Raw genomic sequence first — 24646 nt, 5'->3', positions numbered from 1 at the left:
AATGTCTTAATTATTTTTGTCGTCAACATCCCTGCACCGCCACTTTGCGAGGCAGACTCAGCCCCTGTCGCCACTTCGGCCAACCACGTCATGCCGCTCGCAAGTGGCTACGATTCAAGGCCTGAGCGAGGGGGCACAAATACGGCGAGTGCCTACGTTGGGTTGAATGGTAAACTCACAATTCTATTAATTCAATCCTACCTGAGTCTTTCGCTTAAGTGTCTTGACGAATTCTCTTCTCTATTCGACGACCCACGCCCAACGAAACAAGAAGATCACCAGTACCGGCAAGCAATCAACCACAAGCACGGAGACGGAGACCATGTCTCTGCCCTCCCACGAGACGAAGCCGCTCTGGCTCATCCAGCCCCGTCTTGACGCTGGCGAATATCGCGACAAGCTCATCGGAAGTGTCGTCAAGTACCCCGACCTGCCCACAGAGAAGCGCATCCCCTACCGATCCAACAAGCTCCCCCGCGAGCTTGTCAGTGACTTGGACCCGAAGCCCGTACAGGTTCACAACGTCAAGTTCTGGCAGCGCCGCATCAAGGATGCCAAGGTGTCGGCTTCCATCAACGAGATCCTCGAGGGTTTCGTCGAGCGTGCAAAGGAAGACAGCAGCGAGAAGGTCGCCACCGTCGCCCGCCTCTGGCACATGGATTCGCCCGGCGAGAAGTTCGCGGAGCTTCTCAAGAACAAGCAGTACTTTGAGGAACTGTTTGAGCTGCTGCGCAGCAACCACGACCAGGGATACTTCATTACCGACGTGGTGACGCTCGTCAACCTTGAGGTTAAGGACGAATCCGGGCGGACCAAGGGCGCGGGCGCCTCAGGTAAGATCCCCGTGGACCCCAACACCGGCATTCGCATCGGCGGCGGCGGGCACGCGCAGGTGGTCCGTGAGGCAGGCTACTCGGCGACGTACGACGAGGAGACGATTGTGTTCCTGGGATACCGCCTGGTGCGTCTGGTGAAGGTGGATAGCAAGCGGGCGAAGCTGGGGCGAGTGTTCCTGGGGCAGAAGCACGGGTTTGCTGTACGGGACGGCTTCGACTACTGGCCCCAGATGGTGGAAAAGCCAGTCGAGGGCAACGCAGAGCGACTGTTCATGGGCCCGCCGTCACCAGAAGAGCCGACCGAGAAGAGCGTTGAGGAACAGGAGTGGGATGAGATTGTGACGGAGCTTGGATTCGATCTGGAGGTTGTTGGATGAAGGGGACTATATGAGGCGTGATATAAGGATGACGATACGTTTTGGACATTGGTCAAGTGAGTGACTCAGATGGCGTTACTGGGACTCGTATGTTTGTTTTGGATGGCGCGAGATGGACGAGACGTCTGCTCGCTGGATACGATATGATTGGATGAGAATTGCGCAAGATACCATGATTTGGGTGCCTTAGAGGGCAAGTGAAGTGTTGTAGCATGGAGGAATAACTGGGAAGAAGTTGAAGGGATACACGACGGAGCGAAACTATGGCTCATAAGATTGAATACATAGAAGTCCAATGCTTGACGCATCGTCAAGTAAGAGGTGGAAATCAATGCTTGACAAGAACTACAGGTTCCATGCTTATCTCTTGAAAACACCCAACTCGACAGTTTGAAGCTGTTCCTTGCATAATACAACACTTTGATTTTCCCTCTCGCGTTGGTCCGCTTTTTGTCCTTTCCTGTCGTGGTAGTATGGTCATGGGAGAGAGTCATCGGGCAGCCACAGCCCTGTTGGCCGCGCTGCCAGGCCTCCTGAACGCCACCAGGGGAGGGAGCCTGGTGACGAAAGCGCTGGACCTCTGCAGAGCCCACTAAACTAAACGTCCCAGCCAGATATTACAATGGGTATATTGCTATTCGGACAGTAACATATTGCATTGCATCTTTTATTTTTCTTCATTTTAGATTTTGCATGTTCCCTTCTTACACTAAAATTTATATTTACAGAGAGAATTAATAAATAATGAATAGTAAATAATACATAGACAATATTATTTCAGCAGTATTGCAGCTGTAACTGTAGTGCTGTCTGTAGCTGGCGGATGGACAGTGGCGGGGGTTTTTAGAGAACTGCGCCTCTTCACTGTGATCACATGCGCCGTTGTCTCGACGTGTAACGGAAGACGCCACTTATCACCACCATCAGCCTCAACTCAACAGACGCCAACCATCTCCATATTCTCGTTGTTTCCTTCTCAAGATGCGCGCCATCTCCCGCTGCGGCTGAAAGCGTCAAGGAACCTCCCCGAATGGCTACTGAGGCCTTGGAGCCGCTGCGAGGCCTGCTTCACCGTGTGCGAGGCGCCGTGTCGGTTGTCTCGAGGTCAAAGACGGGCGAGAGCAGCGGCCTGCAAATTGTGCGAAACCCCGAGCATGTAGAGATTGAGTGAGTCACTCTACGAGACCTGTGCTCACGAATACGAAACTGACTCTTAGCAGCATCGTGGCTGTCCATGGCCTTGGCGGCGAGGGCTTCCGCTCATGGACGACCACGGCGGAGCCCAAGGCGAGACCCAAAGCATGGCTTCAGGAACTGCTCGCCAAGGATATTCCCAACTCGCGCATCATGACGTATGGCTACGTCTCCGATGGCGTCAACTACCGCTACCTCGTGCGAAACGTCCTCTACGGCCGCGCTCTCGACATGGTTAAGGAGCTGGGCGCCCAGCGTAGTCGCGACGGCACCGCGCGCCGCCCGCTCTTCTTCATCGCCCACAGCCTCGGCGGCTGGATCGTCAAGCGCGCCCTCATCATTTCCAGCGAGGCCATCGACCCGCAGCTCAAAGACATCGAGTTGTCCACGTGCGGCGTCGCCTTTTTCGGGACCTTGTCGCCCGGCCGTCCGTCGTCGCCCTCGCCCCTCGCCAATGTCATCAGGCGCACCACGTCCGGGCTCGAAACAGACCCGAGGAGTTCGCGCAGTTCGCGCAGCTCGCGGAGTTTCACAATGGAGCCGCAACCCAGCGATATCGAGTGGCTCGAAAACCAAATGGAGGCGTTCAAGGCCATCACGGCCAACCTCCCCAGGTTGTCATTCCATGAGACAAAGAAGTCCAGCGACGGCTTTATTGTGGACAAGCGGCATTCCATGCAAGGGTCTGACGGCGTCCAGATTGGCTTGACGGCAACCCACTCTGATTTAGTCAAGTTTCAAGGACGAGATTCCAACTATAAGACGTTCATTGCTAGGTTTCGCGAATTGATTGACAAGGGCCGAACTTCTGACCTAATGGAAGCAAAACGGAAACCTTTTGATTTGGCAGCAGGTAGGCTAACCCAATGCCGCAAACGAGGACTGACTGACATCTTCATCTAGTCCATCATCTGGAATACATGTCCGCTGGATTTGCCATCCCCTACAAACTCCCCTCCGAGCCAAGTATCATCGTGCCACGGGAGGATCTGATCGAAAGCCTGGAAGCAATCCTTAATCCTCCCATCGAACCCCACAAGTTGCATTTTGCCATCGCAAACCTACTGGGCCTTCCAGGAACCGGCAAGACGACCTTAGCCAGGCACTTTGCCGAGAAGCACAAGGATGACATCTCCTTCGTCTTCTGGATCTGGGCCGAAAGCTGGGAGACTGTGGTTGCGAGTTACCTCGAGTTTGCCAACGCTCTGGTTTCGCATTACACGAAAGATGCGCCAAGAAGCCAAGTCGAGAATGACCTCGGCCTTACTGGTGTCGAAGACATGCTCAAAGTTAAGAGCATACTGCAACTAGATACGTTACGAGTCAAGTCGGTGGTTCGAGCCGTTAAGGACTGGCTTCTCCGGCCAGAGAACGACAAGTGGCTGCTCATTTTTGACAACGTGGAGCCATCATACGACATATTTGATTTCATTCCTCTAACCCTCTCGGGACAGATCATATTGACGTCCAGGGACATTAATTGTTGTGCGTGGGGGACGAAGCTCCATATAGACTCTATGAGCGATGACCAAGGAGTCAAGTTGATAGGTTCGGTGGTAGGAGATTACGCATTAGAGGAACCAGAACAAGGTAGGGAATTATAGTAACTCTTCACTGACAAAGCTGACATACAGCAGTCGAGGCTGCTCTGCGGATCGTACAGAGTCTGCAGCATCACCCACAGAGTATCGCCATGACGGCGTCAACGATCCGGCAGACAAACTCTACCGTGGCAGACTACGAGCGAAATATGGAGTCAAGGGTGCCGTTGCACCTTCTGGGATCGACCATTGACCAGTCGCCTGTCACGAAGACTATTCTTCGGATAAGCGCGATGCTCTCGTCTTCTTTTATTCCCGTTGCGCTGTTCTGTGCCACGTCTCAGCTGAAGACGGCACCTGACAGGTTTATTGGCGCCTTTAAAGAGATGAATGGTATGTAAACTGACGGGACTTGGATGGTCATTACTTATTATGTTATAGCATTCCAGGATCTGAGCCATGTGGGCGACGTTCTCCAGCATCTCCTGGACGAAAACTTTATCCAAGCACTGTCTCCGTCCGAGTCCCCGGATTCATCCCATAACTCATCTTCTGCATCCTCTCCCTCCTTCGGCTACTTTATGCTCGACACCGCTGCTCGAGACCATGTTCGTGATTCTCTCACGGAATCCGAACAAATAGACAACGCATGGCTGGCCTGCAACGTCTGTGTCGACGGCATTCGTCAAAAGGAGGTCGACTCATCGAGATTGCCAGAGATCCACGACTTTGGGAGAATCATGGCCCCTCATGCAAAGACGTGCTATGACGATTGGTCCAGCGTGCTAAAGGGGGTTCCGGACGATGATGACGTCGCATGGCAGGTACTGGGCAACACGTGTATGACACAGGGAGCTCTAGACCAAGCAATCGGATGCTTCGAACTGGCCTTGAAGCACAAGGATAACATGGGCTCAATCGAAAGAATACAGACCTCACTTTCTCTGGCAGCGCTTCTCCAGCAGGCCAATGAGGTGCAGCGGAGCCAAGAGGTCCTGGCTAACATTAACATTGCTTCCATCGACAGCGCTCTTGGCTTCCGCGTCGCCATGGCCAAAGCCTCTGTAGCCGCGGCGCAAGGCGAGCTCGATCGCGCGGAAGATCAGTATGAGACCCTCGAACAGCAACAGGAGGAAGCCCTCGGGCCTACGGACCTTACAACAGTCGGAACAGTTCAGAAGCTCGCAGCCACACTGGAGCGCCTAGGCAAGATGGAAGAAGCCCAGGCACTATACCGCCGCGTCTACATTTCATACCAGAACCTCTTCGGTCAGAGCCATCCGATGACGCTCGAAGCCCTTGAGGACCTCGCGCATATTTCAAAGGCTAGCAATGCCATCGATGAGGCTGAGCAGCTCTACACACAGTCTGTCGACATCAAGACGCGCACCCTTGGGCCTCAACACCCCAGCACCGCCCATGCGATCCAAAAGCTCGCCGTCATCGACGACATGCGCTGCCGCTACGCTGAAGCCCGCGTCAAGTACCACAGGGCCCTAGATATCATGGCACCGACGCTGGGCCGCGCCCATCCTGCGTACACGACGACGATGGAGAACATGGCACTCAGCGCGCGGTTTCAGGCAACCTCCATAGCCGAGGACAACGGCATTCGCTTTGAGCCACCTAATGCTAGTGACAAAGACGGCAATGTGTCACCCACATCCGATCCGCGAAACGCACCCGTCGCCGCAGCATTTGAACTTGCCGAGTCGCTTTACCGAGAAATCCTCGTCATTAGGATCGCCGCGCGTGACCTTTACTCGGACGAGCAGGTTTTGGCCACAGGGTCTAAGTTACGTGAGATGTATGAGAACGAGGACTTTTTCGCTGCGAGTCGGACGGAGAAGGTACTTGAGCTGTTGGAGATGTTGAGGGAGGGGCGGCGAGAGGAGAACACGTAACGTTGCAGTTATGATTTTTTGTATTCAGAGGACTGGTCCTTATGGGGTAATTTTGGGATTTGTGAGGGAGACATAGGTGTCGAGGTGGATCGTCTTGTTGGGTTAAGCGTTGGAGTTGGGAATGTACGCTTCACGACATACATGACAGGCACAAATATGATAAATATCGATTTGCAAGAATCAAGTAGCGTGTTCCGTGCTAAAAATGCCTACTGCATCTTATAAGATAACTGATGTCAGTCAATCATCTCACAGCAGACAAGCTCTGGCATCAGAAACATCGCCTTGTGTACGGAGTATCCACTCCTCACTGTCCCCATCCCACCCCTGTCCGTTTGCACCACCCGAAGCAGGTGGTGGGATCTTTTTCTTCAGATATCATACAATGCAGCCGTAGTAACGAAACGAAGGACACCGTTTCTCCTCCCATCAACATCCAAAGACAACGTGGGGTCCGTATGCCAAGGCGGAGAACCCCCCACCCCCCAGTTCTATAGTATGTAGCGACCGACTCGATAAAAACCCCCTTCCCTATAACATGAATACAAGAAGAGAAGTTATGACCCAAAACAAAATATATGGGAGAAAATCGTCGTGAAAAAACCATCGATGGCGACGACGCTGGTTTTTGAGAGGCGAGGCTCTTGATGCTCAACCGGGATATCTTTCCAAAAAAGCATAGGTCGGAAAATGTATATAAGACTTGTAGATGGACTCTGGACCTGGGAGTTAAGAGGACCGCGGCCTATGCCTGGACCGCGGCCGGAGGCGCAGGTGGGGGTTGTTGTTCCTGGGCTGGCTGGGGTTCAGGGGCTTTCTCCTTGGCCTTGCCACCGTCGACAATAATCTGCTCGTCGATACGAGCAGCAGTGTCGCCGTACTCGAGCCTCTTCCAGGTCTTAATTCGGGCCTCGTTCATATCAACCTCGAAGACACGGAGCCTGCGGACGTAACCTCCGTAGCCGGCATATCCACCGAAGCCGGCGCCGCCAGCGTAACACATCCACATGGCCGGGGTCATATGTTCTTCATCCTCGCCTTGCGAAGTGAGAGAGCAATAATCGTTGCAGTGGTCACTAGGGATTTACGTTAGACATGGATTGCATGAGAGAGAGGAGGGTATGGCTTACTGTCCAGCGCTGACCATGAGGATGTTTTGTCTCACGAGGGCATCGCGGAATCCTGAATTGAATAATGGGGCGGTGACGCCTTCTATCCACTCACCGACACGGGGCAACAAAGGGTCGGCGTATTCTGTCATGGGAATGTGGATAAAGGCGATATCCATGTGGCGGTGGGTATAGCGCTGGTGATTACTCTTGAGGCTGGTGGCCGTCTTCTCGAACCACTCTATCTGATTGGGCTTTACCCAGTCATAGCCAGGATACTTGCGCTCATTGGGAGAGTAGGCGTGGGTGTCGAAGAAGTAGATGGTCAAGGCGGAGTGGTCCGACTTGCCGCGAGCAAGAATCTCGACGTAGTAGTTGCCCACGCCGTCAATATCAGCGGGGCCGGCGGCAGAAAGGGAGTATGGGAGGGACTCCATGAGAGCCATTTGACCCTCGCGGGACATTGTTTTTTCATCATCATGATTGCCAAAAATGGCAGCGTACGGAATCTTGCGCTGAACCAAGAGAGCGGCCCATTTGTAGATGGCCTGGAAAAGGTTAGCGAGCCTGGTTAGGGATGAGGTGTTGGGGGACTGACTGTTGGCGCATCCGGGGCTGTGTCTCCATTGACCTGGTCGCCACTCAGGACGACAAAGTCAGGCTTCTCGTCATCGAGGATTCTGGTGACAAAATCTAGGGTCCTGGGGTCTGCTTCACAGTGACCACCATTGTACGAGTCCGGCACAGGTTCGCGACATTTACCAAGGCCAGTACTGAGGTGCAGATCGCCGATCTGCAGGATCTTGAAGCGGCCATTGTCCCTGATTCTGGGGACGGGCTTCTTGATCTCACGATGGGGACCTTGACGAACAGACACCTGTACACAGGGGAGGTGGCCACCTGTCTTGAGGAGCAAAGGAGTGCCTGTAATGGCCCAGCCGTCTCTGGCTTCAACGGCATCATCTCCAAAGACAACGTCGATATCCGTCACAGCTTGGTTCGAGTCGCTCGCCTTCGGCTTGGCTGATCGCTTAATCCAGAGGCCATTCGGTCGCTTTTCCCACCGTTCATCCGACTCGCCCTTGGGGGCAGGTTGGAGCCTGCCGACGGAAACGCCCACGACAACCTTGTCATCCTCGGTGAGTTCCTCCTCATGCTTGCGGCTGACGAAAATATAGGCAGTCGAGATCCAGGTCTTGCCGAGATATAGGTCCTTGTCGAGGCGATGCCATTTCTTAGGATCCATGTCGCACGAGGAGAAAAGGTTGAGACTAGAACATGTGGCGATGGTAACGTCGGTTACCACCAGTCCCGGGTGGTGAGAGGGCATGTAGCCATGGATGGCGTTGGGGAGAACTCGGTAGTTCCGGTCGAGTAGGAAGACGACGAGGAAGGTGAAACTGGCGGCACTCACGAGCTGGATGATGGCCCGGACCTGGACGACACGATGGCGCGGTTAGCTAGGAATCCATGACCGGCTTGAGAGAGGGATGCCGGTAGTAGAAGGAGGAGAGGTATTCACCATGCGTCGGGTCATCATCTTGAGAGACGGTGGTGAGGTGTCGAGGCGGGAGGCCTAAAGAAATTCGAGAGTCTGCCAGGAGCCACGTTGAGCGGCAGCAGCTAAGTAGCAGCGGGTATGTCGGGCATTCGGGAGCAAGATCGACGGTCGGGCTATTCGCATCTTCCTGGGGGCGCTATCGCATGGCGCAGAGGAGGGAGGATGAAAGGAGGGTGGTGATGGCGGGGAAGCTCAGTTCGTCGTGTGATGGTTTCGGAGCTTTCTTGGCGGGCGGGCGTCGCGCCGGGCGTCTGACGGTCGCAACGTCGGTGTGTCGCAGTAGTCGTGAAGAGCCAGCAGGGCAAATCAGTACGCAGCAATAACGGGGTGTCTGCCAAGAGCTCGCGACGACCGACGACGGACAACGTGTGCAATTAAAGGACCGAGAGGTTGGTCAAGTTTGAGTTGCGCGGGCATGCAAAGACTGGAAGCAGCGGATGACGGGACAGGGGGAAGGAACCCGGACTGTGCTCGACATGTTCCCCGGCCGCAGCTTCCAATTCTACGTTCGACCATGCGGCCATGCCACAAAGGGGCCGCCAGTGGCCGCTCGGCGCTCGTGGCCCCTTCGCACTTGCCGTTCGCGAGACTAAAGTGGAGCCGCCGGAGCCGGGAGTCGGGAGCAGATCTCGCTGGTCTCAGTCTGGGGAAATAACCTAGAGCCGCCTTTGGCTTGCTTCCATCCACTTTTGCTTCTGACAGCTGCACAGCATTCGACCATCATTTTTCCATCAAAGCCTTGTGGGAAATCTTCGATGTCAGCCAACGTGGCAGCCATCCGTCTGACGCTCACCACGGCTCCCGATACGGAATTGGCCTTCCCAGCCTCAACCCACTCGAGGGGCCGCCGTGTTGTCCAACTCTTGGCAGTAATCTCTGTCTCAGCCCCTCGCGACTGGCTTGTCGTGCTTGTGATAGCAAGTTGCGCGCGCCCACTGTGGCAGTGCTACGACTCCCCTTGGCAATACGCGCGTCTTTTGGGGAGGTCAATGATGCCATTTCGTCAGTCAAGCGGGTCGGTGATGGGGCTTCAGGTGAAGGCCAGAATAGGGGAACCAGACACAGCGGGCGTTGTGAAGCGTCAGAGCTGCCACCGCAACCATCCACGCAACCTACCTACCTAGTCTATAAATTGACAGGACCGGTATGTGACACTCAGCCTTCACTGACAACACCAGCACATCGGCGGAGCTAATGCTTGTTTAATTTGCGAGGCATCAATTTACCTCTGCTTTTTCCTGCTGCCATGTTTTCTTTTTCTCCTCGTTCTTTCTCTTTTCACCTAAAACAGTGCCTAGTCTGTTCGATGATGGATTTTAGAGCTACTAAAGTCATACCCCGAGGCGTCATCATAAAAATTCGTGCGCGTGCATTTGTGGCTTTAGTTGGGCTGTAATGCTGTCAGGGGCAAAAGTACCAAGACATGGCCAGGCGTACGAGAAAGTGAACGAGGGCATCATAGTATTCAGATTTTCAGGAACGAATCGTTCAATGGTGTCAAAATTGCGTCGCTATCCCGAGCGCAAGTCGCCAGAAGAGGTTCACACCACCGGTTACTTTCCACCTGGTCAGGTTATAATCAGGTGTCCAAAGTCGAAATACAGCTGATGTTGAATCGGCATTGGAGTTTATATTACAACTTCTGGTTGAAGAAAGTAAGAGCAGCAATGCAAAGAGCATTAATACCCGTCCGCATCGTGGGTTGTATGACAGGCGCAAATCTCGCCGTGTGATTAGCAGGGATATCGTCTAACCTCCCTTCCTTCAGTCTCTGATCCCATAGCCCCTCCTCGATTCCTCCCCAATGCCAAAAAGCACAAGGCTTGCCCTGGGAAGATGCGAGGACCGAGAAATCCTCTGCAATAGTAGTTGCCATTATATTCGAGTCAAAGTCGTCACCGAAATGCTCCTTGAAACTCATTTCTAGCGTCTTCATCATAGACTCATCATTCACTGTAACTGGCAAGTGCCTAGTCATTTTGAACACCGGTGCGACTGTCGCGCCGCTTGCCTCGCATTCAGCTATCACCACACGTCGGATCGAAGCTAAGAGCTTCTCACGTGTCTCCGGCCGCACGCTGCGTATGTCGAGGCCGATTTCTGCAGAATCTGCGATGACGTTCTCTGTCTGGCCGGCATGCAAACTCCCAACTGTTACGACGGAAATGTCGCTCGGATTAATCTCTCTGCTAACGATTGACTGGAGACGTACAACGACATGAGCCGCCATGACAGCAGGGTCAATCGTCCGATGTGGCTGTGGGTGTCAGTTCTCAAAACTATTGACAAGTTTTCATGTCCACTCACCTGCGATCCGTGACCACCAAGTCCAGACAGTGTAATCTTCATACTATCCGCGCCGGCCATAATTGTTCCCATCTTCGACCCGACGCTCCCTGCCCGCATGGCCATAACATGCTGGCCAAGCACAAAGTCCGGCACGGGGATCTCGTGCTTGTCATATAGGCCATCATCTACCATCGCCTTTGCTCCAGTGCCACGCTCTTCTGCAGGCTGGAACAGCACAATCAACGTACCGCTCCATGTGTGCTTTAGCTTAACAAGCGCTTCAGCCGCAGCGAGGAGACATGCCATATGCATGTCATGACCGCACGCGTGCATCACAGGCCGCATAATGCCGTCAGCGTCGAGCATGGTGACGGTGCTCGCATAGGGGAGGCCAGTTGCCTCTAAAATTGGTAGAGCATCGATATCAGCGCGTAAAAGGATGGTGTTGCCTGGGCCGTTCTTGAGAACCCCGACGAGGCCATGGCCGCCGATGTTGGTAGTGATTTCAAAATCCAGGAGCTGCGATAATTGGTATGCAACCGTTTTGGCAGTCTGAGCCTCAAGATTGGATAGTTCCGGGTGTTCGTGAAAGTGCTTGTAGAGTGCCTCGTATTTACCCATGTCAATGGGTGCAGCATCAAGCAGTTCACTTAGAGTGCTGCTTCCTGTAGATTGTTTGTTCATGGCCGAGGTATTGACGGCAGTGTTGCCAAGCAAAAGTGTTAAATCAAAGGCACTTCTGGGAATCTCCAATGTCAAGGACAGTTAGATAGGCACGATACTCTCTCTGTAAGCCAATGCGGTTTTATAATGCGTACCGGGTGTATTGCCCGTCGATGGATGACTCGTTCTCGGAGTATTAGTCCGAGGCTAACTTAATCGGGCTAAGGCGGTCAGCCTTACTAGGTATTGAAATTGCTAGAAGACGTGAAGGAAGGAATGCTACGTAATATGTTACATCGTATTGTTAATCTGCTAAATATCTAGACGCTGAAGATTTTACCCTCTCCTTATATATACTTGTGTAACACTTCCACTCATACCTTCTATCCGCACCTGAACAGCCTTCCGTCTGGTCATCCTTCTCCATGTCCTCTCAATGACCTTGCCGATACTGGTGAATACTATGAACCAGTATCATAGACCAAATAGTCCTATACAAGAACCCAACTTAGGCCAAGAAACAAGGCTATCCGTACAATCCTTCGATATGCAGATTTTCCTCTTTGGATGACTGACCCGGGAGCTGCTTTGTCCCTGAAAAGGTTGGACCTTACGTGAGGCAAGGGGTACATATGGTCCGTGCGCATCGCCCTGCGAACAAAACACCCACGCCAGGCGCAAAAGCTAGCGACTGACCAGAGGCCAACAAAGGCCAAAGGTGCGCGCGTCCCACTAAAATCCCATCCCAGCGTCATCCGCCCAGCACTTCGACTTGATCAAAGACGCCTCTGCCTCTCCCCTCTCCATCTCCATCTCCATCACTCCCTTTCGCCATCCCCCTCATTTCTATCTTCAACTCGGCGCGCTTTGCAATCGCAAACGCCATCGCCCTCTCCCTCCCTCCCCCTTTCCAACTTCTGCTACCCCGGCGATCCTCTCCCACACAAGCTGTCTCCCTACCCAAACGCGCGCCATGGCCGAGTACTCTTCCCTGAAGGTGCCGGAGCTAAAGAAGCTCCTGGCGGAGAAGAGTTTGCCGCAGACTGGCAACAAGGCCGACTTGATTGCGCGCCTGCAGGAGAACGACAAGAAGTCTGAGAGCGACGCCAAGCCTGGTACGACTACCCCTTCGAATGCGCGCGCGCAAACCCATCACTTGGATCGTCATTCAGCTAACCCACATCCCGTCGCAGCTGAGAACAAGGAAGACGAGATTAGCTATAGCGACGACGAGGCTCCTGCCGCCCCTGCCGCCGCCCCCGCTGCCGCTGCCGTCCCTGCTGTCGAGCCAGTCGCCGAGGCTCCCGCCGCTGAGGCAGCTCCCGCCGCGACTGCGCCAGCTGAGGAGACCGCCGAAGAGAAGCCCGCCGAGTCAGAGGAGAAACCAGCGGAGCCCGCGCAGTCCTACGCCATCGGTCTCTCTTCTACCGCTGCCGACGAGGAAGCCAAGAAACGTGCCGACCGCGCCAAGCGATTTGGTCTCGAAGAGGATGAAGATTCACAGAAGCGATCCCAGCGGGCCAATCGCTTTGGCCTCGACGAGAAGGAGTTGGCTTCCAGCCTCGATTCTGCCCTCCCTGAGCGCCCACTCAAGCGTGGTCGTGAGCGTGTCGACGGTGATAACTCTCGCAACAGTAAGCGACAGAGTCTTGACAGGAGGAGTGGTGGCCGACGACGCGGCCGTGGCGGACGCGATGGCGGACGCGAAGGCGGTCGTGAGGGCGGCCGTGAGGGTGGTCGTGAGGGTGGTTCTCGACGGGATGGCGCCTCCAGGGGTGGTATCCTCAACGACCCCTCGGAGAAGGCCAAGGCGGAGAAGCGCGCAGCTCGGTTCGCTACGAACTAGACGATTCCAGGCGGACGAGTGGCTTCTTTCTATTTCTGGGAATGAACGATTTTGGGCTCGATACTGGGCAAGATTGCGGGATGAGGAGCGGAGGTTCCAGACGCAACCGGCCGGATTCTGAAATGTAAAATTACTATGTTTAAGCGCAAAGAATGAAGGGAAAGAGAATAAACAGGAATCGGCGTTGCGGGGGCTCAACTCGATACGTCTCATATTTCTCCAAAGTTTCTTCTCTGAGTACGTGATGTCGATGTCGATAGACCTGGGCTGTCATGGTTTCGGCACCTCGAAGGGGACTCTCTGCCTACCAGAGCTTGGCCGCACCTACACCTCCCATCCTCTCGCTTTCAGACGGAATGGGATTATACAACACTCGGGTAGATGCGGTTGTCATCCATTGGGACTTCGTTTGCCACCTCTGCCAAGCCTGGAAACAACTTTCAGCAGCGCCATGGCGAGAACATCAGGATTGGATAAAGCAAGCTCAATAGCGCATTGCCAACGCCCGCACATCAAGGGGAAAACGTGTGTGGGACGAGAAAAAGCTTGACGATGGCTTGGGATTTGTACGGCCAACCTCTCAGGGGGAAGCTTGCCTGTGTGTGAGAAGACTCGCTTGATGGCAGCTTACAAGGCTTATCGGCCATGACCAGATTTGTTCACGTCAACTCTGGCCGGACTCGACCGGCTCCTTCGGAATTGTCGAATCGTATCGACGGGTTGATAACAACAAGACGAAGAAAAATCTTCACAAGCAGTAGTTAGGGGTCGGCTGGGTCTCACTCACCCTCCCCCCTTTCCCGTGACTGAATCCAGATGCATCGGAGCAAATCCTTCACACCCTCTCGCACAACCAGTCGCAGTTCTGAACAAGGCCAAGCCTGCTGGGTCGTGAAGGTGGGCGGGGAGACTCCCTAGCCTCGACGGATGGCGGATGGACGTGCGCCGTCGCCCAGGTTCTGCTCCACTGCCTCTCCCGCTTGCTAGCGTTTCGCAGCCGGAGCCACTGGGAAGCGTGAGTTGAGGTGCTGACTTAATGATACCGACCTGGATGGGGAGCATAGCCTACCTATCGAGTATCGACCCAACCACACACACACACACACACAAGAAAGAGAGGGAGAGGGAGAGGGACCAACACGAATAAGCGAAAACTCGGGCCAGACTTGAGCCGACCACCGGAAGTCTCGCGAGGTGGATTGGCGGGGAAGCCAGCGCAGCCGTCGCCTGAAGCCCGCGTCCCTTAGTGACGGGGCCGCAGCCTCGGAGACAACTGAACTCACAGACTATTCGTCCCGTGTAACGCTCAGAGGCGCTCCGACCTGAAGCTGAGAATGGGGCCTTCAGCCGGGATGGGGCGCGCCTTTATTGGCATCTCGCCTGTCCCAGTTAAGGCAGGGCTGCTGATAACAGCGACAACCCTCAGCCCTATCACAACGAGAAGGAGAGGCTGGCCGGCTAGATGACGGCCATGGAGTCATAGAAAACCCTCTTAGGGCAGGACGGAGACCGCCAGTCACGGTCGAGAAGAAGAAGTTTCTGACTGACCAACGACGTTGTCATGACCAAGTATAGCGGAGCGAGCACGCGATAGTCTACCACCAGGACGAGCCAACGAAAGACGCAGGCCCGCGGCTCCTCATATGTCGTCTACGCAAGACAACTGGTCGACGCGCTAATCCCGCATTCCCAAAAGGATCACGACGCATCCAACAGCGTAAGCCACACAGGCCATTCTCGGACGACATCGTCAACCTCCGGCCCCCTCCAGAAAACGTGCCGATGAGACCATACCTCAATGGCCATGGCCGTGGCGAACAAAGTTGGCCAAGCCTGGAGACGTCCCTGGCCCCTCCAGAGTCCGAGGTCGTCACGTTACCCGAGACTACACTCGTCGAGTCTCAGTCTGCAGGCCAATGGCAGCGGCGAAACCCCTGCTCTCACGATGAGCACCCCGGTCGCTGAGCCCGATGGCGGCTACGATTGGAGAGTGCGGCTAAGCACCCAGGTGGTTGGCGACTCCAGTTGACTCCAGTGGACTCCAGTGGACTCTAGTCTTTGCGGGCTGGAGCCCCCCAAGGCCATGGCGAGCTGGTTGATAGTCCGCTTCTCTTTCTTGAACGGTCCTCGAGAGACTTGTAGGCTTGCGCGTGGCCGGCTGGGAAGATGATGAGCTGGCACGAGGCAAAGCACCACAAGCGCCTGTCTCTGGCCTCACCGCCAGGCCAAGTCCCGAGTACTTGAGATCTAAATGAGAGTGACTTTGCAGGGATCTCGGCAAGGAAATGGTGGCACCCTCTCACCGGGGTGCTGCGATTCGCTCGGTTCTTCAACAGCCACACCCAAGATCTGGGTTGGGGCGAGGCTTGACAGGTGAAGACGGGGCGCCCAGCCACGCGGGTCGTGCCACGTCGACGGGGCACCAGCCTCACCTTGAAAAAAACCCTGTGGCCGTTGTGGCCCAAGTGTGGCCGGGCGTGGCGGAGCACCCGGTTGCCTCCCCCATTGCCACATTTGGAACCGATGATGACATCCGGTCTGCAGCGAGTCCCGAGTTATATCGGTAGTGCATTACGATCCGAAACCGGTTCGTTTTTTTAGCATTTTGACGTCGACAGCCGCCATAGACGCGGGCCAGCGCATTAACATCGCCACCCTAATTCTGCAGCTTTCAGCTTCGTCTGGTTCGGGAGCTGACCAGGGCCGCGCGGGCACTACCAGGCCGTTGGGAATGGCTGGGCTTCCTGGCCGCTGGGCTGACTGACTGACCGAAGGTAACTTGGTCACCTGGCCTAAGGCTGATCTAACCTCACAGGGGAAACCGGTCCTCGTGATGGCCCTGCCGTGTCGGTGAAGGCAAGAGTTTTTTCATCATGACGTCTCAGTGCCGGGTGGCGATGCTCGACTGCCGACCGTTGGCCCGCCTGGCCCTTCATTTTGGGTCGCGTGAGGCTGGTTGTCTTGGTCATTGTATCATGGGACCAGCCTTGAGCTTGCGAATTCAGATGGACGGTCAATGCCTTAGCGTTTACTTGCTAAAGTGTACTGATGGCCTTTCACGGTCTCGGCCGATACACTTTCCGGGACACAACTTGCCGGTTGGTCTTAGTAAGGAAGGAAGGACGCGGCAAAGATAAAGCCAACGTAAGCAGCAGCCGTATTCCGTAATGGCGGCGATAACTGATATGAAAGTGCAAGTTGGTGGGCGAGGATTGGCGAACAGGTTCGGTCTCGGCGCGGCGGATAAGAAGCCCGCTATAGCAAGGCAAGGAGAGACATGCATTAGGTAGCCCGCCCCCAGGTGATGGATGGGGGTGAAACGACGGGTATACGATGATTGGTAGAAAATCAGATAGAAATGACCAATAAACATTCAGGAAAGGCGAGTGGGATGGCCACTCCCGGGTAAGGAGGGCGCTTTGCATACCCCGGTTGGCGAATGGGAACGGGATATCCTATTGTCGCCGACCCCTGGAATTGGCGAGAGACGACCAGTGTTTCCAGAATGTCTCGCAGACTACGAGTTCGTACTGTGCCCATTGGAGACGGCGAAGGTGGCGATTGTTACGGGGCGATGGCTGGCACAGGAATTTCGACAATATCCCAGGTCGAGGTATGTACTGGCGGGAACTTTTTAATGACAAGCCCTATAATGCCCTTGTTATTTAGCACGTAATGCACTAAAAATTAGTGCTTGCTCCCCAAAGTCACCTTTTGGCCACCATTAACCCAACGTACACAACAGTTCTTTAGGGGGAAGTCTCTACATCCTAGGGAACCCAGGGATTCGGGGCACATGAAGCGTGAAAATTCAGGACTTAGCCTCTGGAACTGAATATCCAATCCTTATCCATAGCTATAGATAGTACTGTGTGGAGATTTTGCCTAGTGACTATTGAAGTTGCCAAACTTGCTGCGCCAGCTTTCGTACTCCATGTCGAAGTAGTAAGAGGCAATAGCAACGACAAGGGTGGTCGGGATGGGTGAGACAGCCCCTCCCACCGGTCTCGATGGAGAACGTGTTTGTGTGGGCGCACACGGATCAAGGTTTTGGGCCCAAATACCTGGGACGGTGGCTAGTCGATACTAGATGCCGTTGCTAGTCGCTGCTTCGTACATTGAAGTCCTAGCAATGCCAGATATTTGCACTCGCCTGTCGCTCCCATGCGCAGACGCATGAAGGCGAACGGCCTCCCACACTAATAAGAACGGGTCCTGTGCTATTATGGGGAGCATGTTGAGGCTGCAAACCGCCCAGGCTACTGCAACGTGCAGCAAATGGTGGAGATGGTGCCCGCTGGGAAGAGAAGCAGGGAATAGGCGCAGGGGAATAGGCCCAAGCTCTACAGTAGACTCCCCACAATGTAAGCAGCCAACGATGAGTGCATGTTGTCGCCGGTGGTGCTTTGGGCAGTCGGGATTTGACTTTGCGACTTGGGAGAAGTGACTGGACACGGGTTGGGCGATCCTTGTGCATGCTTGATACTCGAGAGAGGGGCGAGAGAGAGAGAGAAAGCGGTGGACCTAGAGTGAAAGAACTTGCGTATTCGTCCCTCTCGGGACTTGGCTGGTAGAAAGGAGCCTTACCATGACCGCCTCTAGTCTCGATACGTCTGCCTGACTGACGGTCCGCCTATCCACATGCTTCATGCGATGCCGTGGCCGTGGCCGCCTTCAACGTACCCTGCCTGTTAGGGAACGAGTGCGCACACCACCAGCAGGCGTCGTTTTGTGATTTGGGTCGAAAACGCCCGTGTAGTGGTCACGGCTGGCCCCCCAGCCGATCTGGGAACGCCAGTGACGACGAACAGTGAGACATGCAGATGCACACAGCCCAGATTGCCCTGTCGGAGTGCACGCAGCGAGACATTCCGCCTGCATGTCCTAGACACGCAGCAGAGCACGCAACGACGTGCCGCCTCGCTGGAGACGGCGGAGGCCGCGACTGACCCTCGGGGTAGGACTGGGCGTTGCAGGATTGGAGCCCAGGCAACTGGTCTCGTGGTGTGGGTGGCATTGAGACCCGCAGAGTCCCAGACTCGTCGAAGCGAGCCTCCATTTCGTCCTGTTCACATGGCATTGGCAACGGTTGTGTCTTGGAAGCAAGCATGTCTCGTCGTGGAAGTGGGCGCCGAAACTGGCTGGAAGAAGAACTGAGGGTGTTTTCTGCCCAGTCTGTCAGTCAATCAATTGTGAACTATCATTGATTTTTTGCCCCTCACCCCCCCTCCCCCCCTTCAGATGCCACCCTCACCAACCAGCACCAACTGCAAAATTCCCATTTCGGTGTCCTTTGTTGACACCCTTGATGGGATTTTCGCTCTTTCAGCTCCATTCGATGACAGAGACTACCCGAGACTACCCCCTCCCCCCCCCTTCTCCCCTGCCCCCTTTGCATGGCGAGCATCTCCACATCCAGGCTGATCTGATATCTGGTGCATCCAGCAGCGTCCAGATAGATGGGCAGATGGACAATGGACCCGGATTTAGCTTCAACCCAGGGCTCCTGGTCCCATCGGCCCATCCCTCCCAGGGCCCACCGACCAACGGCTAGCACTGAGACCACCCACAAACCGTCGTCTAAACCGCTCCGGCAGCAGGCCAACAGGCATCGCGACCTAGCACTGGCGGGCCCCGCCGCAGCGTCTCCATGATGGACCCCCCCGGGCCAACTTCTAAGGCGTGCAACGGGCGCGACAGGCTCCCAGTGGCTCGCAGCTTGGCAGCGTCGTCTCCCAGCAAAGGTGCGTGCAAATCCCAGGCAGGGTTGGGTGCCCAATGGTAGGCGCAAGCCACGTCCAGAGGGCTCCCATAGGACGGGGCGGTATGCAGGCCGTGGGAGCAGCGCGGCGCAGTTTGCAGAGCAGCAAACAAGGGCTCTCCCCTAACAATCCCCCCTAACAGTCCCACTGTGACGGCTCGCTGGCCAAAGAGGTGAGGTGACTCAAAGTTCTCAACCCGGCCGCCCGTCGACCCGCGGCTTCGAGGTTGTCGATCGGCGACTCCACGCCGACGCCGACGCCGCCGCCTCAGCGCACACCTTGCCCCAAGACCCAACGACAGCCCACCCCCAGCTTCATGCTGGTGTGGCCAGGGATCAGACGCCACAGTGAGAATAGCCCATCCCATTCCCATCCCATCCCCATCCTGGCATGTACCTTCGTCGGCTTGCCCATGTACTCCTGTACTCCTGTACCGGCCCATGCCATCCAGTCATGACGATGCTCCAGACCGGCGGCAATCACCTAAATACTATGGCTCCGTCTCTCCCGTTTGGGCCTCCCCGCTGTCATATCTCTTCCTCTCTCTCTCTCTATCATCAACCCTCTTCCTCCCCACGGATCCTGCTTCTTTGTTTTTCCTATTCCTGTCGAGATCGAGTCTTTGCATCCCATCCTATCCTGCACCCCCGCCCCCGCGCGCATCCCTCCCTCATCGCCTCTCCGACGCAACCCGGTCGAATTCACTGCCGACATCCATCACGTCTGTCCACCCCAAGCCGACTCTTCACCTACACGCGAGCCCATCCCCATCCATCACACCCCCTTCACCTCGAGCTAGCCCACTCTCGGCGGGCATATCCCTGGCAGCCGCGGAGCGGTTTCACTCCCCCACCATCTTGCCCATCCCCTCCACACTAATACCGAACGACCTCGACACATACCATTTACGCGCCCGCGCCTCCGGACTTTCTTATATCTCTCACCCGTCGCATGTTTTGTTAATTTCCTATACAAATCCCCCCTGCCCCCCTGCTTTCTATAATTGCATTCCCCGGTGAACCATGGGCTTTGGAGGACTTCGCTGGGATTAAGGTTGGATATAATGGAATCCGTGAGGTCGGGGTCTGGCCTTCCGACCAGGCCCATAGAAGGGACGGCCCGGACCAGAAGAATGGGGGATCCTCGAAACACTCTGAGCCCGCCAAGGCCACTGAACCTGACCAGGACAGGAAAGGAATCCGACATTCCCAGGACAATTCCGAAACCCTCGCCCTCATCTGGATCACGACCAGCTAGCAGGGTACCACAACCCTCGAGCCGCCGGCCCTCGATTCCTCAACCTACTACTCGGCCTGCCCTCAACCACCAAGCTCAATCATGGGCTTCTTCAAGTACTATCGGTTCGAGCCGCTCAAGCACCAAGCCTCGCGGTGGATCCGGGTCATCCTCTTCCGCGCGATCCATCGATACCACCTCGAAACCCGCCCCGAACGTGCTAAGAAGGAAGAAGTCGTCTCTTTCCAGCGGCATCGCTAGCCCCAACAACGAATCACCTCGCACAAGCTCTTCTTCAACCCGGCGATCACGAGGACCCATTGACCTCGCTTTCGGCATCCATATGGATAGGAGCTTGACCCACAGCCCAGCCGAGATCCAGGTCGCCGAGGTAGTCGATATGAACAAGAGTGGGAAGTCACAAGTCATTTACCCAGAACTTGACCGATACCGAGACGTCCGACGGCCCTCGAACTCGTCAGAAACCAATCTTGACGTTCCTTTCCGGATAGCAACTCATGACCTACCGCCCCCGACTCCAGCCAGCTTGTTGTTCTCTGGGACAAGCGGAAGCCCTTCCACTAGGTTTTCTGAATCTCCTGGACCTGGACCCTACAGTCGTGATACCACTCCTACGTCTATTGCATCTCAATCGCCTTCCTTCGTTACATCATTTCGAGTCAACCCAGTCAAGGGACGGCTGAACAGTCCTTCTTACACCAGACCACCGGTCACTCGGAGAAGGGCTGGTAGCATCCCCAATGAGGTTGACTCCATCACTGCTGATCCTCATGGCCTGGCCGCGGTCAGGGAGTCGCTAAACTCCTCTTCTTCGAATTCTACCGTCCGCGAGAGTGACAGAACTATGAAGAAGGAGAAGGCCAAGCGACTACCACCACCTCCGCCAAGCCCGCCACCCCGGAAGTCCTCCCACCAGTTTTCCCAAGGTCAAAATGAGTATTCGCCGATCAAGACTGTGCGGAAAGTATCACGACCTGTGATGAATTCGCCGTCCCCGGAAAGGATTATGCGGCCGAGTCCTGGCCAGACTCATCTGTCTCCAAAGGCCGGCCCGCCTTCTCGACCGAGCCGAGATGGAACCCCGGACATTCATTCACAACTGTTTGGCCCTGTTCCGATAATCCATAGCAATCTTTCCACGCAATCTTTGCCAACAGAGAGACGTGGGAGTGACGTGGGCATTTCGAGCTCACTCCCGAGGACCAGCAACCAACTCTCGGATTCGGATAGGGTGGCGTCGACATCCCGACTTCCCATCGGTGGCGAAGCGGCATCCCGCTCGCGAACCCGCTTGAATGTGGACCAAACGAAGACAAGCAACACTGAGCTGCCTCGGCTCACACGCACACCAAGTCCCAACGTCGCGACCTCTTTCTCTCGCTTCGCCTTCTTCGGTCGAAAGAAGGCCCCTACTGATGGAAACCAGACGGAGAAAAAAGAAAAGGAAAAGAAGAAGATAGTCCGCAAAGGCCCTGTAGCTGGCACAGGACATGAGGGCTACGGTCGAATTGGAGGCATCCGCCGTCGTAGCGGCAGCATCAGCAACATCCCTCGGGGCTCTCCAGGAACACAGTCTTCTCAGGACAATGCCACCAGCAGTGACCCGTTCCTTGCGGATCGTATGAATCCTGTCATCATTGCCGGTGGAGCAATTGTCGAGAACCGGAACGCCAGCTCGGAACTGACTCGAACCGACAGCTACCAGAGCCTCACTCAGGATCAACCAAAGCAGAGCTCAGACTCACTTTCGGCTCCCCAGCAGGGACCTCGAAACACGTTATGGCCATCGCCAATGTCGCGCACTCCCAACCCTGCCTTTGGGTATCGTCGGCCGTCTGATAGCAGCGACTCTGAAGGCGTCACCATGAAGTCCACTCTGGCCTTCCGAAGGTCTGTTCAGCGACTGCGATCGTCTCCGGACGATCCTTTACGGTTGCCGCAGCCTATCAACACTTCAGAGACCTCCAATTCGCCTATGACTAGCTTTGATATGAGTGTGATGTCGGACGAATCTCATTTCGAGTTGCAACGAGAGATCTCTCGTGATGCGAAGCCAGTTCAGCCAGCGCCTAAGAAACTGACAAAGCGGTCGCGATCTCCTCGGAAATGGAACCTGTTCGGTCGGTCGCAGAACAACCAAAACTCCAAGAAGAACGAGCCGGTAGCTGCTACCGTCAAAGTTGTGGAGAAGAAACCTGTTCCCTTCTATGCCATGATGGACTCTTCGGAACAAGAGGATAGCGAGCCAATGGATGTACAAGAGGTATTGAGGCGCGCGGAGGTCTATAGGAAGTCGCCGAGTCTCAGCGGTACTCCTGATATGACCCAGAGCACCCCAGAGATCCCGGAAATCCCGGAGATTCCACAACCATCAACTCGCACTCCACCACAGCCTGAGCAACCAATTCGACGGGAGGTTCCCAAGCCTACCTCCAGGGCACGACTACCTCTCGCACAGCCTGTCAGTCAAGTTCGGCCCGCTCCTCAGATTCTCCTCCCTCCCTCAACGAGCACAGAAAAGTCTGGCCGTCGAAGTCGACTACCTCAAGTTGGCAGGATTCCTAAAGTTGTCAACCGTTCCGACCACCTTTCCCCCAAGAGCTTTTCTCGACCTTTCCGAGCTAGTTTGACGTTGCCTCTTCGAGCCTCGGCAGTGTATGATGCTGAGTCTATTGCAAAGGGCCCCAGCCTTCCCAAGCCTTCAACACCTATGCCAGAGCTCACCATGGAAGGGTCGACAATTGAGAGCGGAACCAACGTTTCGTCTCATGATTCGAACTCCGCCGTGTCGCTGGAGCAGAGCCGAGAGAAGGAGTTCATTGCTTTCTCTCCCCGCAAGGATTCACATGGTACCATTGGCACCTCGAGCTCGAGCTGCTCTGCTGTCCCTTCCTTCTCTGAGGCCACTGCCGTTATTCCCAACCCCAGTGACCCCCCCGCAGAAGATGAGGTTTGGGATGAGTACGATGACCTGCTTGGCGAGGACCAAGTCAATGGCCCTAAATCAGCATCGTCCTCGAAGGGCACCCCCTTCCACCTGGAGACGTATCATTCAAAGTTGGCCAAGGGAAAGCCTATGGAATCGCCGACAATTGTCTTTGACCCCCGCAAAGCCTCTACGCATTCTAGGGCAACTACTGGTTCAAGCACCTACAGCGGTGACATGACGGAGAGGATCCGAGCTGCCTTCCAACCTCACCCAAGCCCGTCCACCCCGTTTTCCGTCTCTGAATTCGTCGCTGGTTACCGCGGCCGAAACAACAGCGTGGACGTGACCGAAGAAGTCAGCGAGTCACAGCGAAGTAGCCGGTCGTCTCGCAAAGACAGAAAATCGGACGCCAGCACCTCGTCCGATGACTCGTCTCCGCTTGCCCAGGTCAACCTCCGTGTCGGCTCCATGACGGTCAGCAAGTGGCTTACGTTTGGACACGTGCTGTTCAGCGATGTTAGACATGAGCTGGTCCCGGTTGAAGGCTCTCTCAAGCGGCATTCAATCCTTGTGATTGATGGCCTCGGCAATGATGACTGGTCATTCTACGCCGCAGAGACCTACCCGGCCGCGACGTTCTTCAACCTGTCTCCTCGGGCTCCTCTGCCAGCCGAGCTCCAGAATTCTGCCTCAAGTTTCCCTCTCAGCCCTCCCAACCACCATCAGATTCAATACGTCTCCCACCTCGACAAGTTCCCCTTTGCCCCACAGAGTTTCACCGCAGTCGTATACCGATTCCCGGTAGCGGCACCAGAGTCATACTATCGCAACATCCTCACTGAGGCTCGTCGTGTGCTCAAGCCTGGAGGCTACATTGAGTTGTCGATTCTCGACGTTGATCTTAACAACATGGGTAACCGGGGACGCCGCGTTGTCCGACGCCTCAAGGAGAGGGTTAACGAGAAGACTCCTGACACCAACCTCGCCTCAACCGCTGACCTCATCGTTCGTCTTCTTGGCAAGGTGGGCTTTTCAACCATCAAGGCGGCCCGAGTTGGTGTTCCTGCGGCTAGTTCTGTTACTCGCTCGGATAGTCGCAAGGCCAAGGACCCAGAGGAGAAGAAGAAAGACCAGCCAAGTCTAGCAGAAATGATGAGCGACAACGGCCCATTAGCCGACGAGGGCATCACTAGGATGGTCGGCCGGGTCGGTCGATGGTGGTACACTCGCTGCTACGAGAATGCGGCAGAGAACCCATCCGGAAAGAGTATTTGGGCCGACCGGGCGCTACTCTCGGAGTGCGAGGAGCTTGGAACGAGCTTGAAGTTGACGGTCTGTTGCGCTCGCGCTCCTGACCGCATCACCAGCTTCTAAGCTC

General features: G+C 55.4%; 9 protein-coding genes across 9 annotated transcripts; 4 read left to right on the top strand and 5 right to left on the bottom strand.

Moving 5' to 3' along the window:
- Positions 1-21: 21 nt before the first annotated feature.
- On the top strand, positions 22-1630 carry BGZ61DRAFT_463835 (uncharacterized protein). Its single transcript, XM_046247443.1, has one exon. It carries the CDS (start codon positions 323-325, stop codon positions 1211-1213), a length of 891 nt encoding a protein of 296 aa, XP_046096211.1. The 5' UTR covers positions 22-322; the 3' UTR covers positions 1214-1630.
- Positions 1631-2243: 613 nt separating this feature from the next.
- BGZ61DRAFT_485375 (uncharacterized protein) lies at positions 2244-5852 on the top strand (the record flags this gene model as incomplete). The annotated part of the gene is made up of 5 exons (XM_046249703.1): positions 2244-2380; positions 2434-3260; positions 3311-3997; positions 4045-4341; positions 4390-5852. 5 exons carry the CDS (start codon positions 2244-2246, stop codon positions 5850-5852), a joined length of 3411 nt encoding a protein of 1136 aa, XP_046096210.1.
- A 745-nt stretch (positions 5853-6597) lies between these two features.
- BGZ61DRAFT_499508 (Metallo-dependent phosphatase-like protein) lies at positions 6598-8501 on the bottom strand (the record flags this gene model as incomplete). The annotated part of the gene is made up of 4 exons (XM_046251417.1): positions 6598-6928; positions 6983-7509; positions 7560-8396; positions 8484-8501. The coding sequence occupies 4 exons, from the start codon at positions 8499-8501 to the stop codon at positions 6598-6600; spliced, it is 1713 nt and encodes a 570-aa protein (XP_046096209.1).
- Positions 8502-10155: 1654 nt separating this feature from the next.
- BGZ61DRAFT_499507 (amidohydrolase) lies at positions 10156-11495 on the bottom strand (the record flags this gene model as incomplete). Its single annotated transcript, XM_046251416.1, has 2 exons — positions 10156-10779; positions 10830-11495. 2 exons carry the CDS (start codon positions 11493-11495, stop codon positions 10156-10158), a joined length of 1290 nt encoding a protein of 429 aa, XP_046096208.1.
- Positions 11496-12447: 952 nt separating this feature from the next.
- On the top strand, positions 12448-13320 carry BGZ61DRAFT_485372 (uncharacterized protein; the record flags this gene model as incomplete). The annotated part of the gene is made up of 1 exon (XM_046249702.1): positions 12448-13320. One exon carries the CDS (start codon positions 12448-12450, stop codon positions 13318-13320), a length of 873 nt encoding a protein of 290 aa, XP_046096207.1.
- Positions 13321-14915: 1595 nt separating this feature from the next.
- BGZ61DRAFT_485371 (uncharacterized protein) lies at positions 14916-15834 on the bottom strand (the record flags this gene model as incomplete). The annotated part of the gene is made up of 2 exons (XM_046249701.1): positions 14916-15205; positions 15624-15834. 2 exons carry the CDS (start codon positions 15832-15834, stop codon positions 14916-14918), a joined length of 501 nt encoding a protein of 166 aa, XP_046096206.1.
- Positions 15835-15860: 26 nt separating this feature from the next.
- BGZ61DRAFT_463823 (uncharacterized protein) lies at positions 15861-16735 on the bottom strand. The gene has a single exon (XM_046247442.1). The coding sequence runs from the start codon at positions 16691-16693 to the stop codon at positions 16349-16351; it is 345 nt and encodes a 114-aa protein (XP_046096205.1). The 5' UTR covers positions 16694-16735; the 3' UTR covers positions 15861-16348.
- A 2165-nt stretch (positions 16736-18900) lies between these two features.
- Positions 18901-19524, bottom strand: BGZ61DRAFT_485370 (uncharacterized protein; the record flags this gene model as incomplete). The annotated part of the gene is made up of 1 exon (XM_046249700.1): positions 18901-19524. One exon carries the CDS (start codon positions 19522-19524, stop codon positions 18901-18903), a length of 624 nt encoding a protein of 207 aa, XP_046096204.1.
- Positions 19525-20145: 621 nt separating this feature from the next.
- Positions 20146-24642, top strand: BGZ61DRAFT_369037 (uncharacterized protein; the record flags this gene model as incomplete). Its single annotated transcript, XM_046241931.1, has 3 exons — positions 20146-21508; positions 21608-22755; positions 22861-24642. The coding sequence occupies 3 exons, from the start codon at positions 20146-20148 to the stop codon at positions 24640-24642; spliced, it is 4293 nt and encodes a 1430-aa protein (XP_046096203.1).
- Between the last annotated feature and the right edge of the window lie 4 nt (positions 24643-24646).

The sequence above is a fragment of the Ilyonectria robusta genome, assembly GCF_021365365.1.
Source record: "Ilyonectria robusta strain PMI_751 chromosome Unknown BGZ61scaffold_36, whole genome shotgun sequence".
In the NCBI taxonomy this organism is placed as follows: Eukaryota; Fungi; Ascomycota; class Sordariomycetes; order Hypocreales; family Nectriaceae; genus Ilyonectria; species Ilyonectria robusta.
Note: the sequence above shows the minus strand (reverse complement) of the source record. Positions and strands in the feature narration are given on the sequence as shown.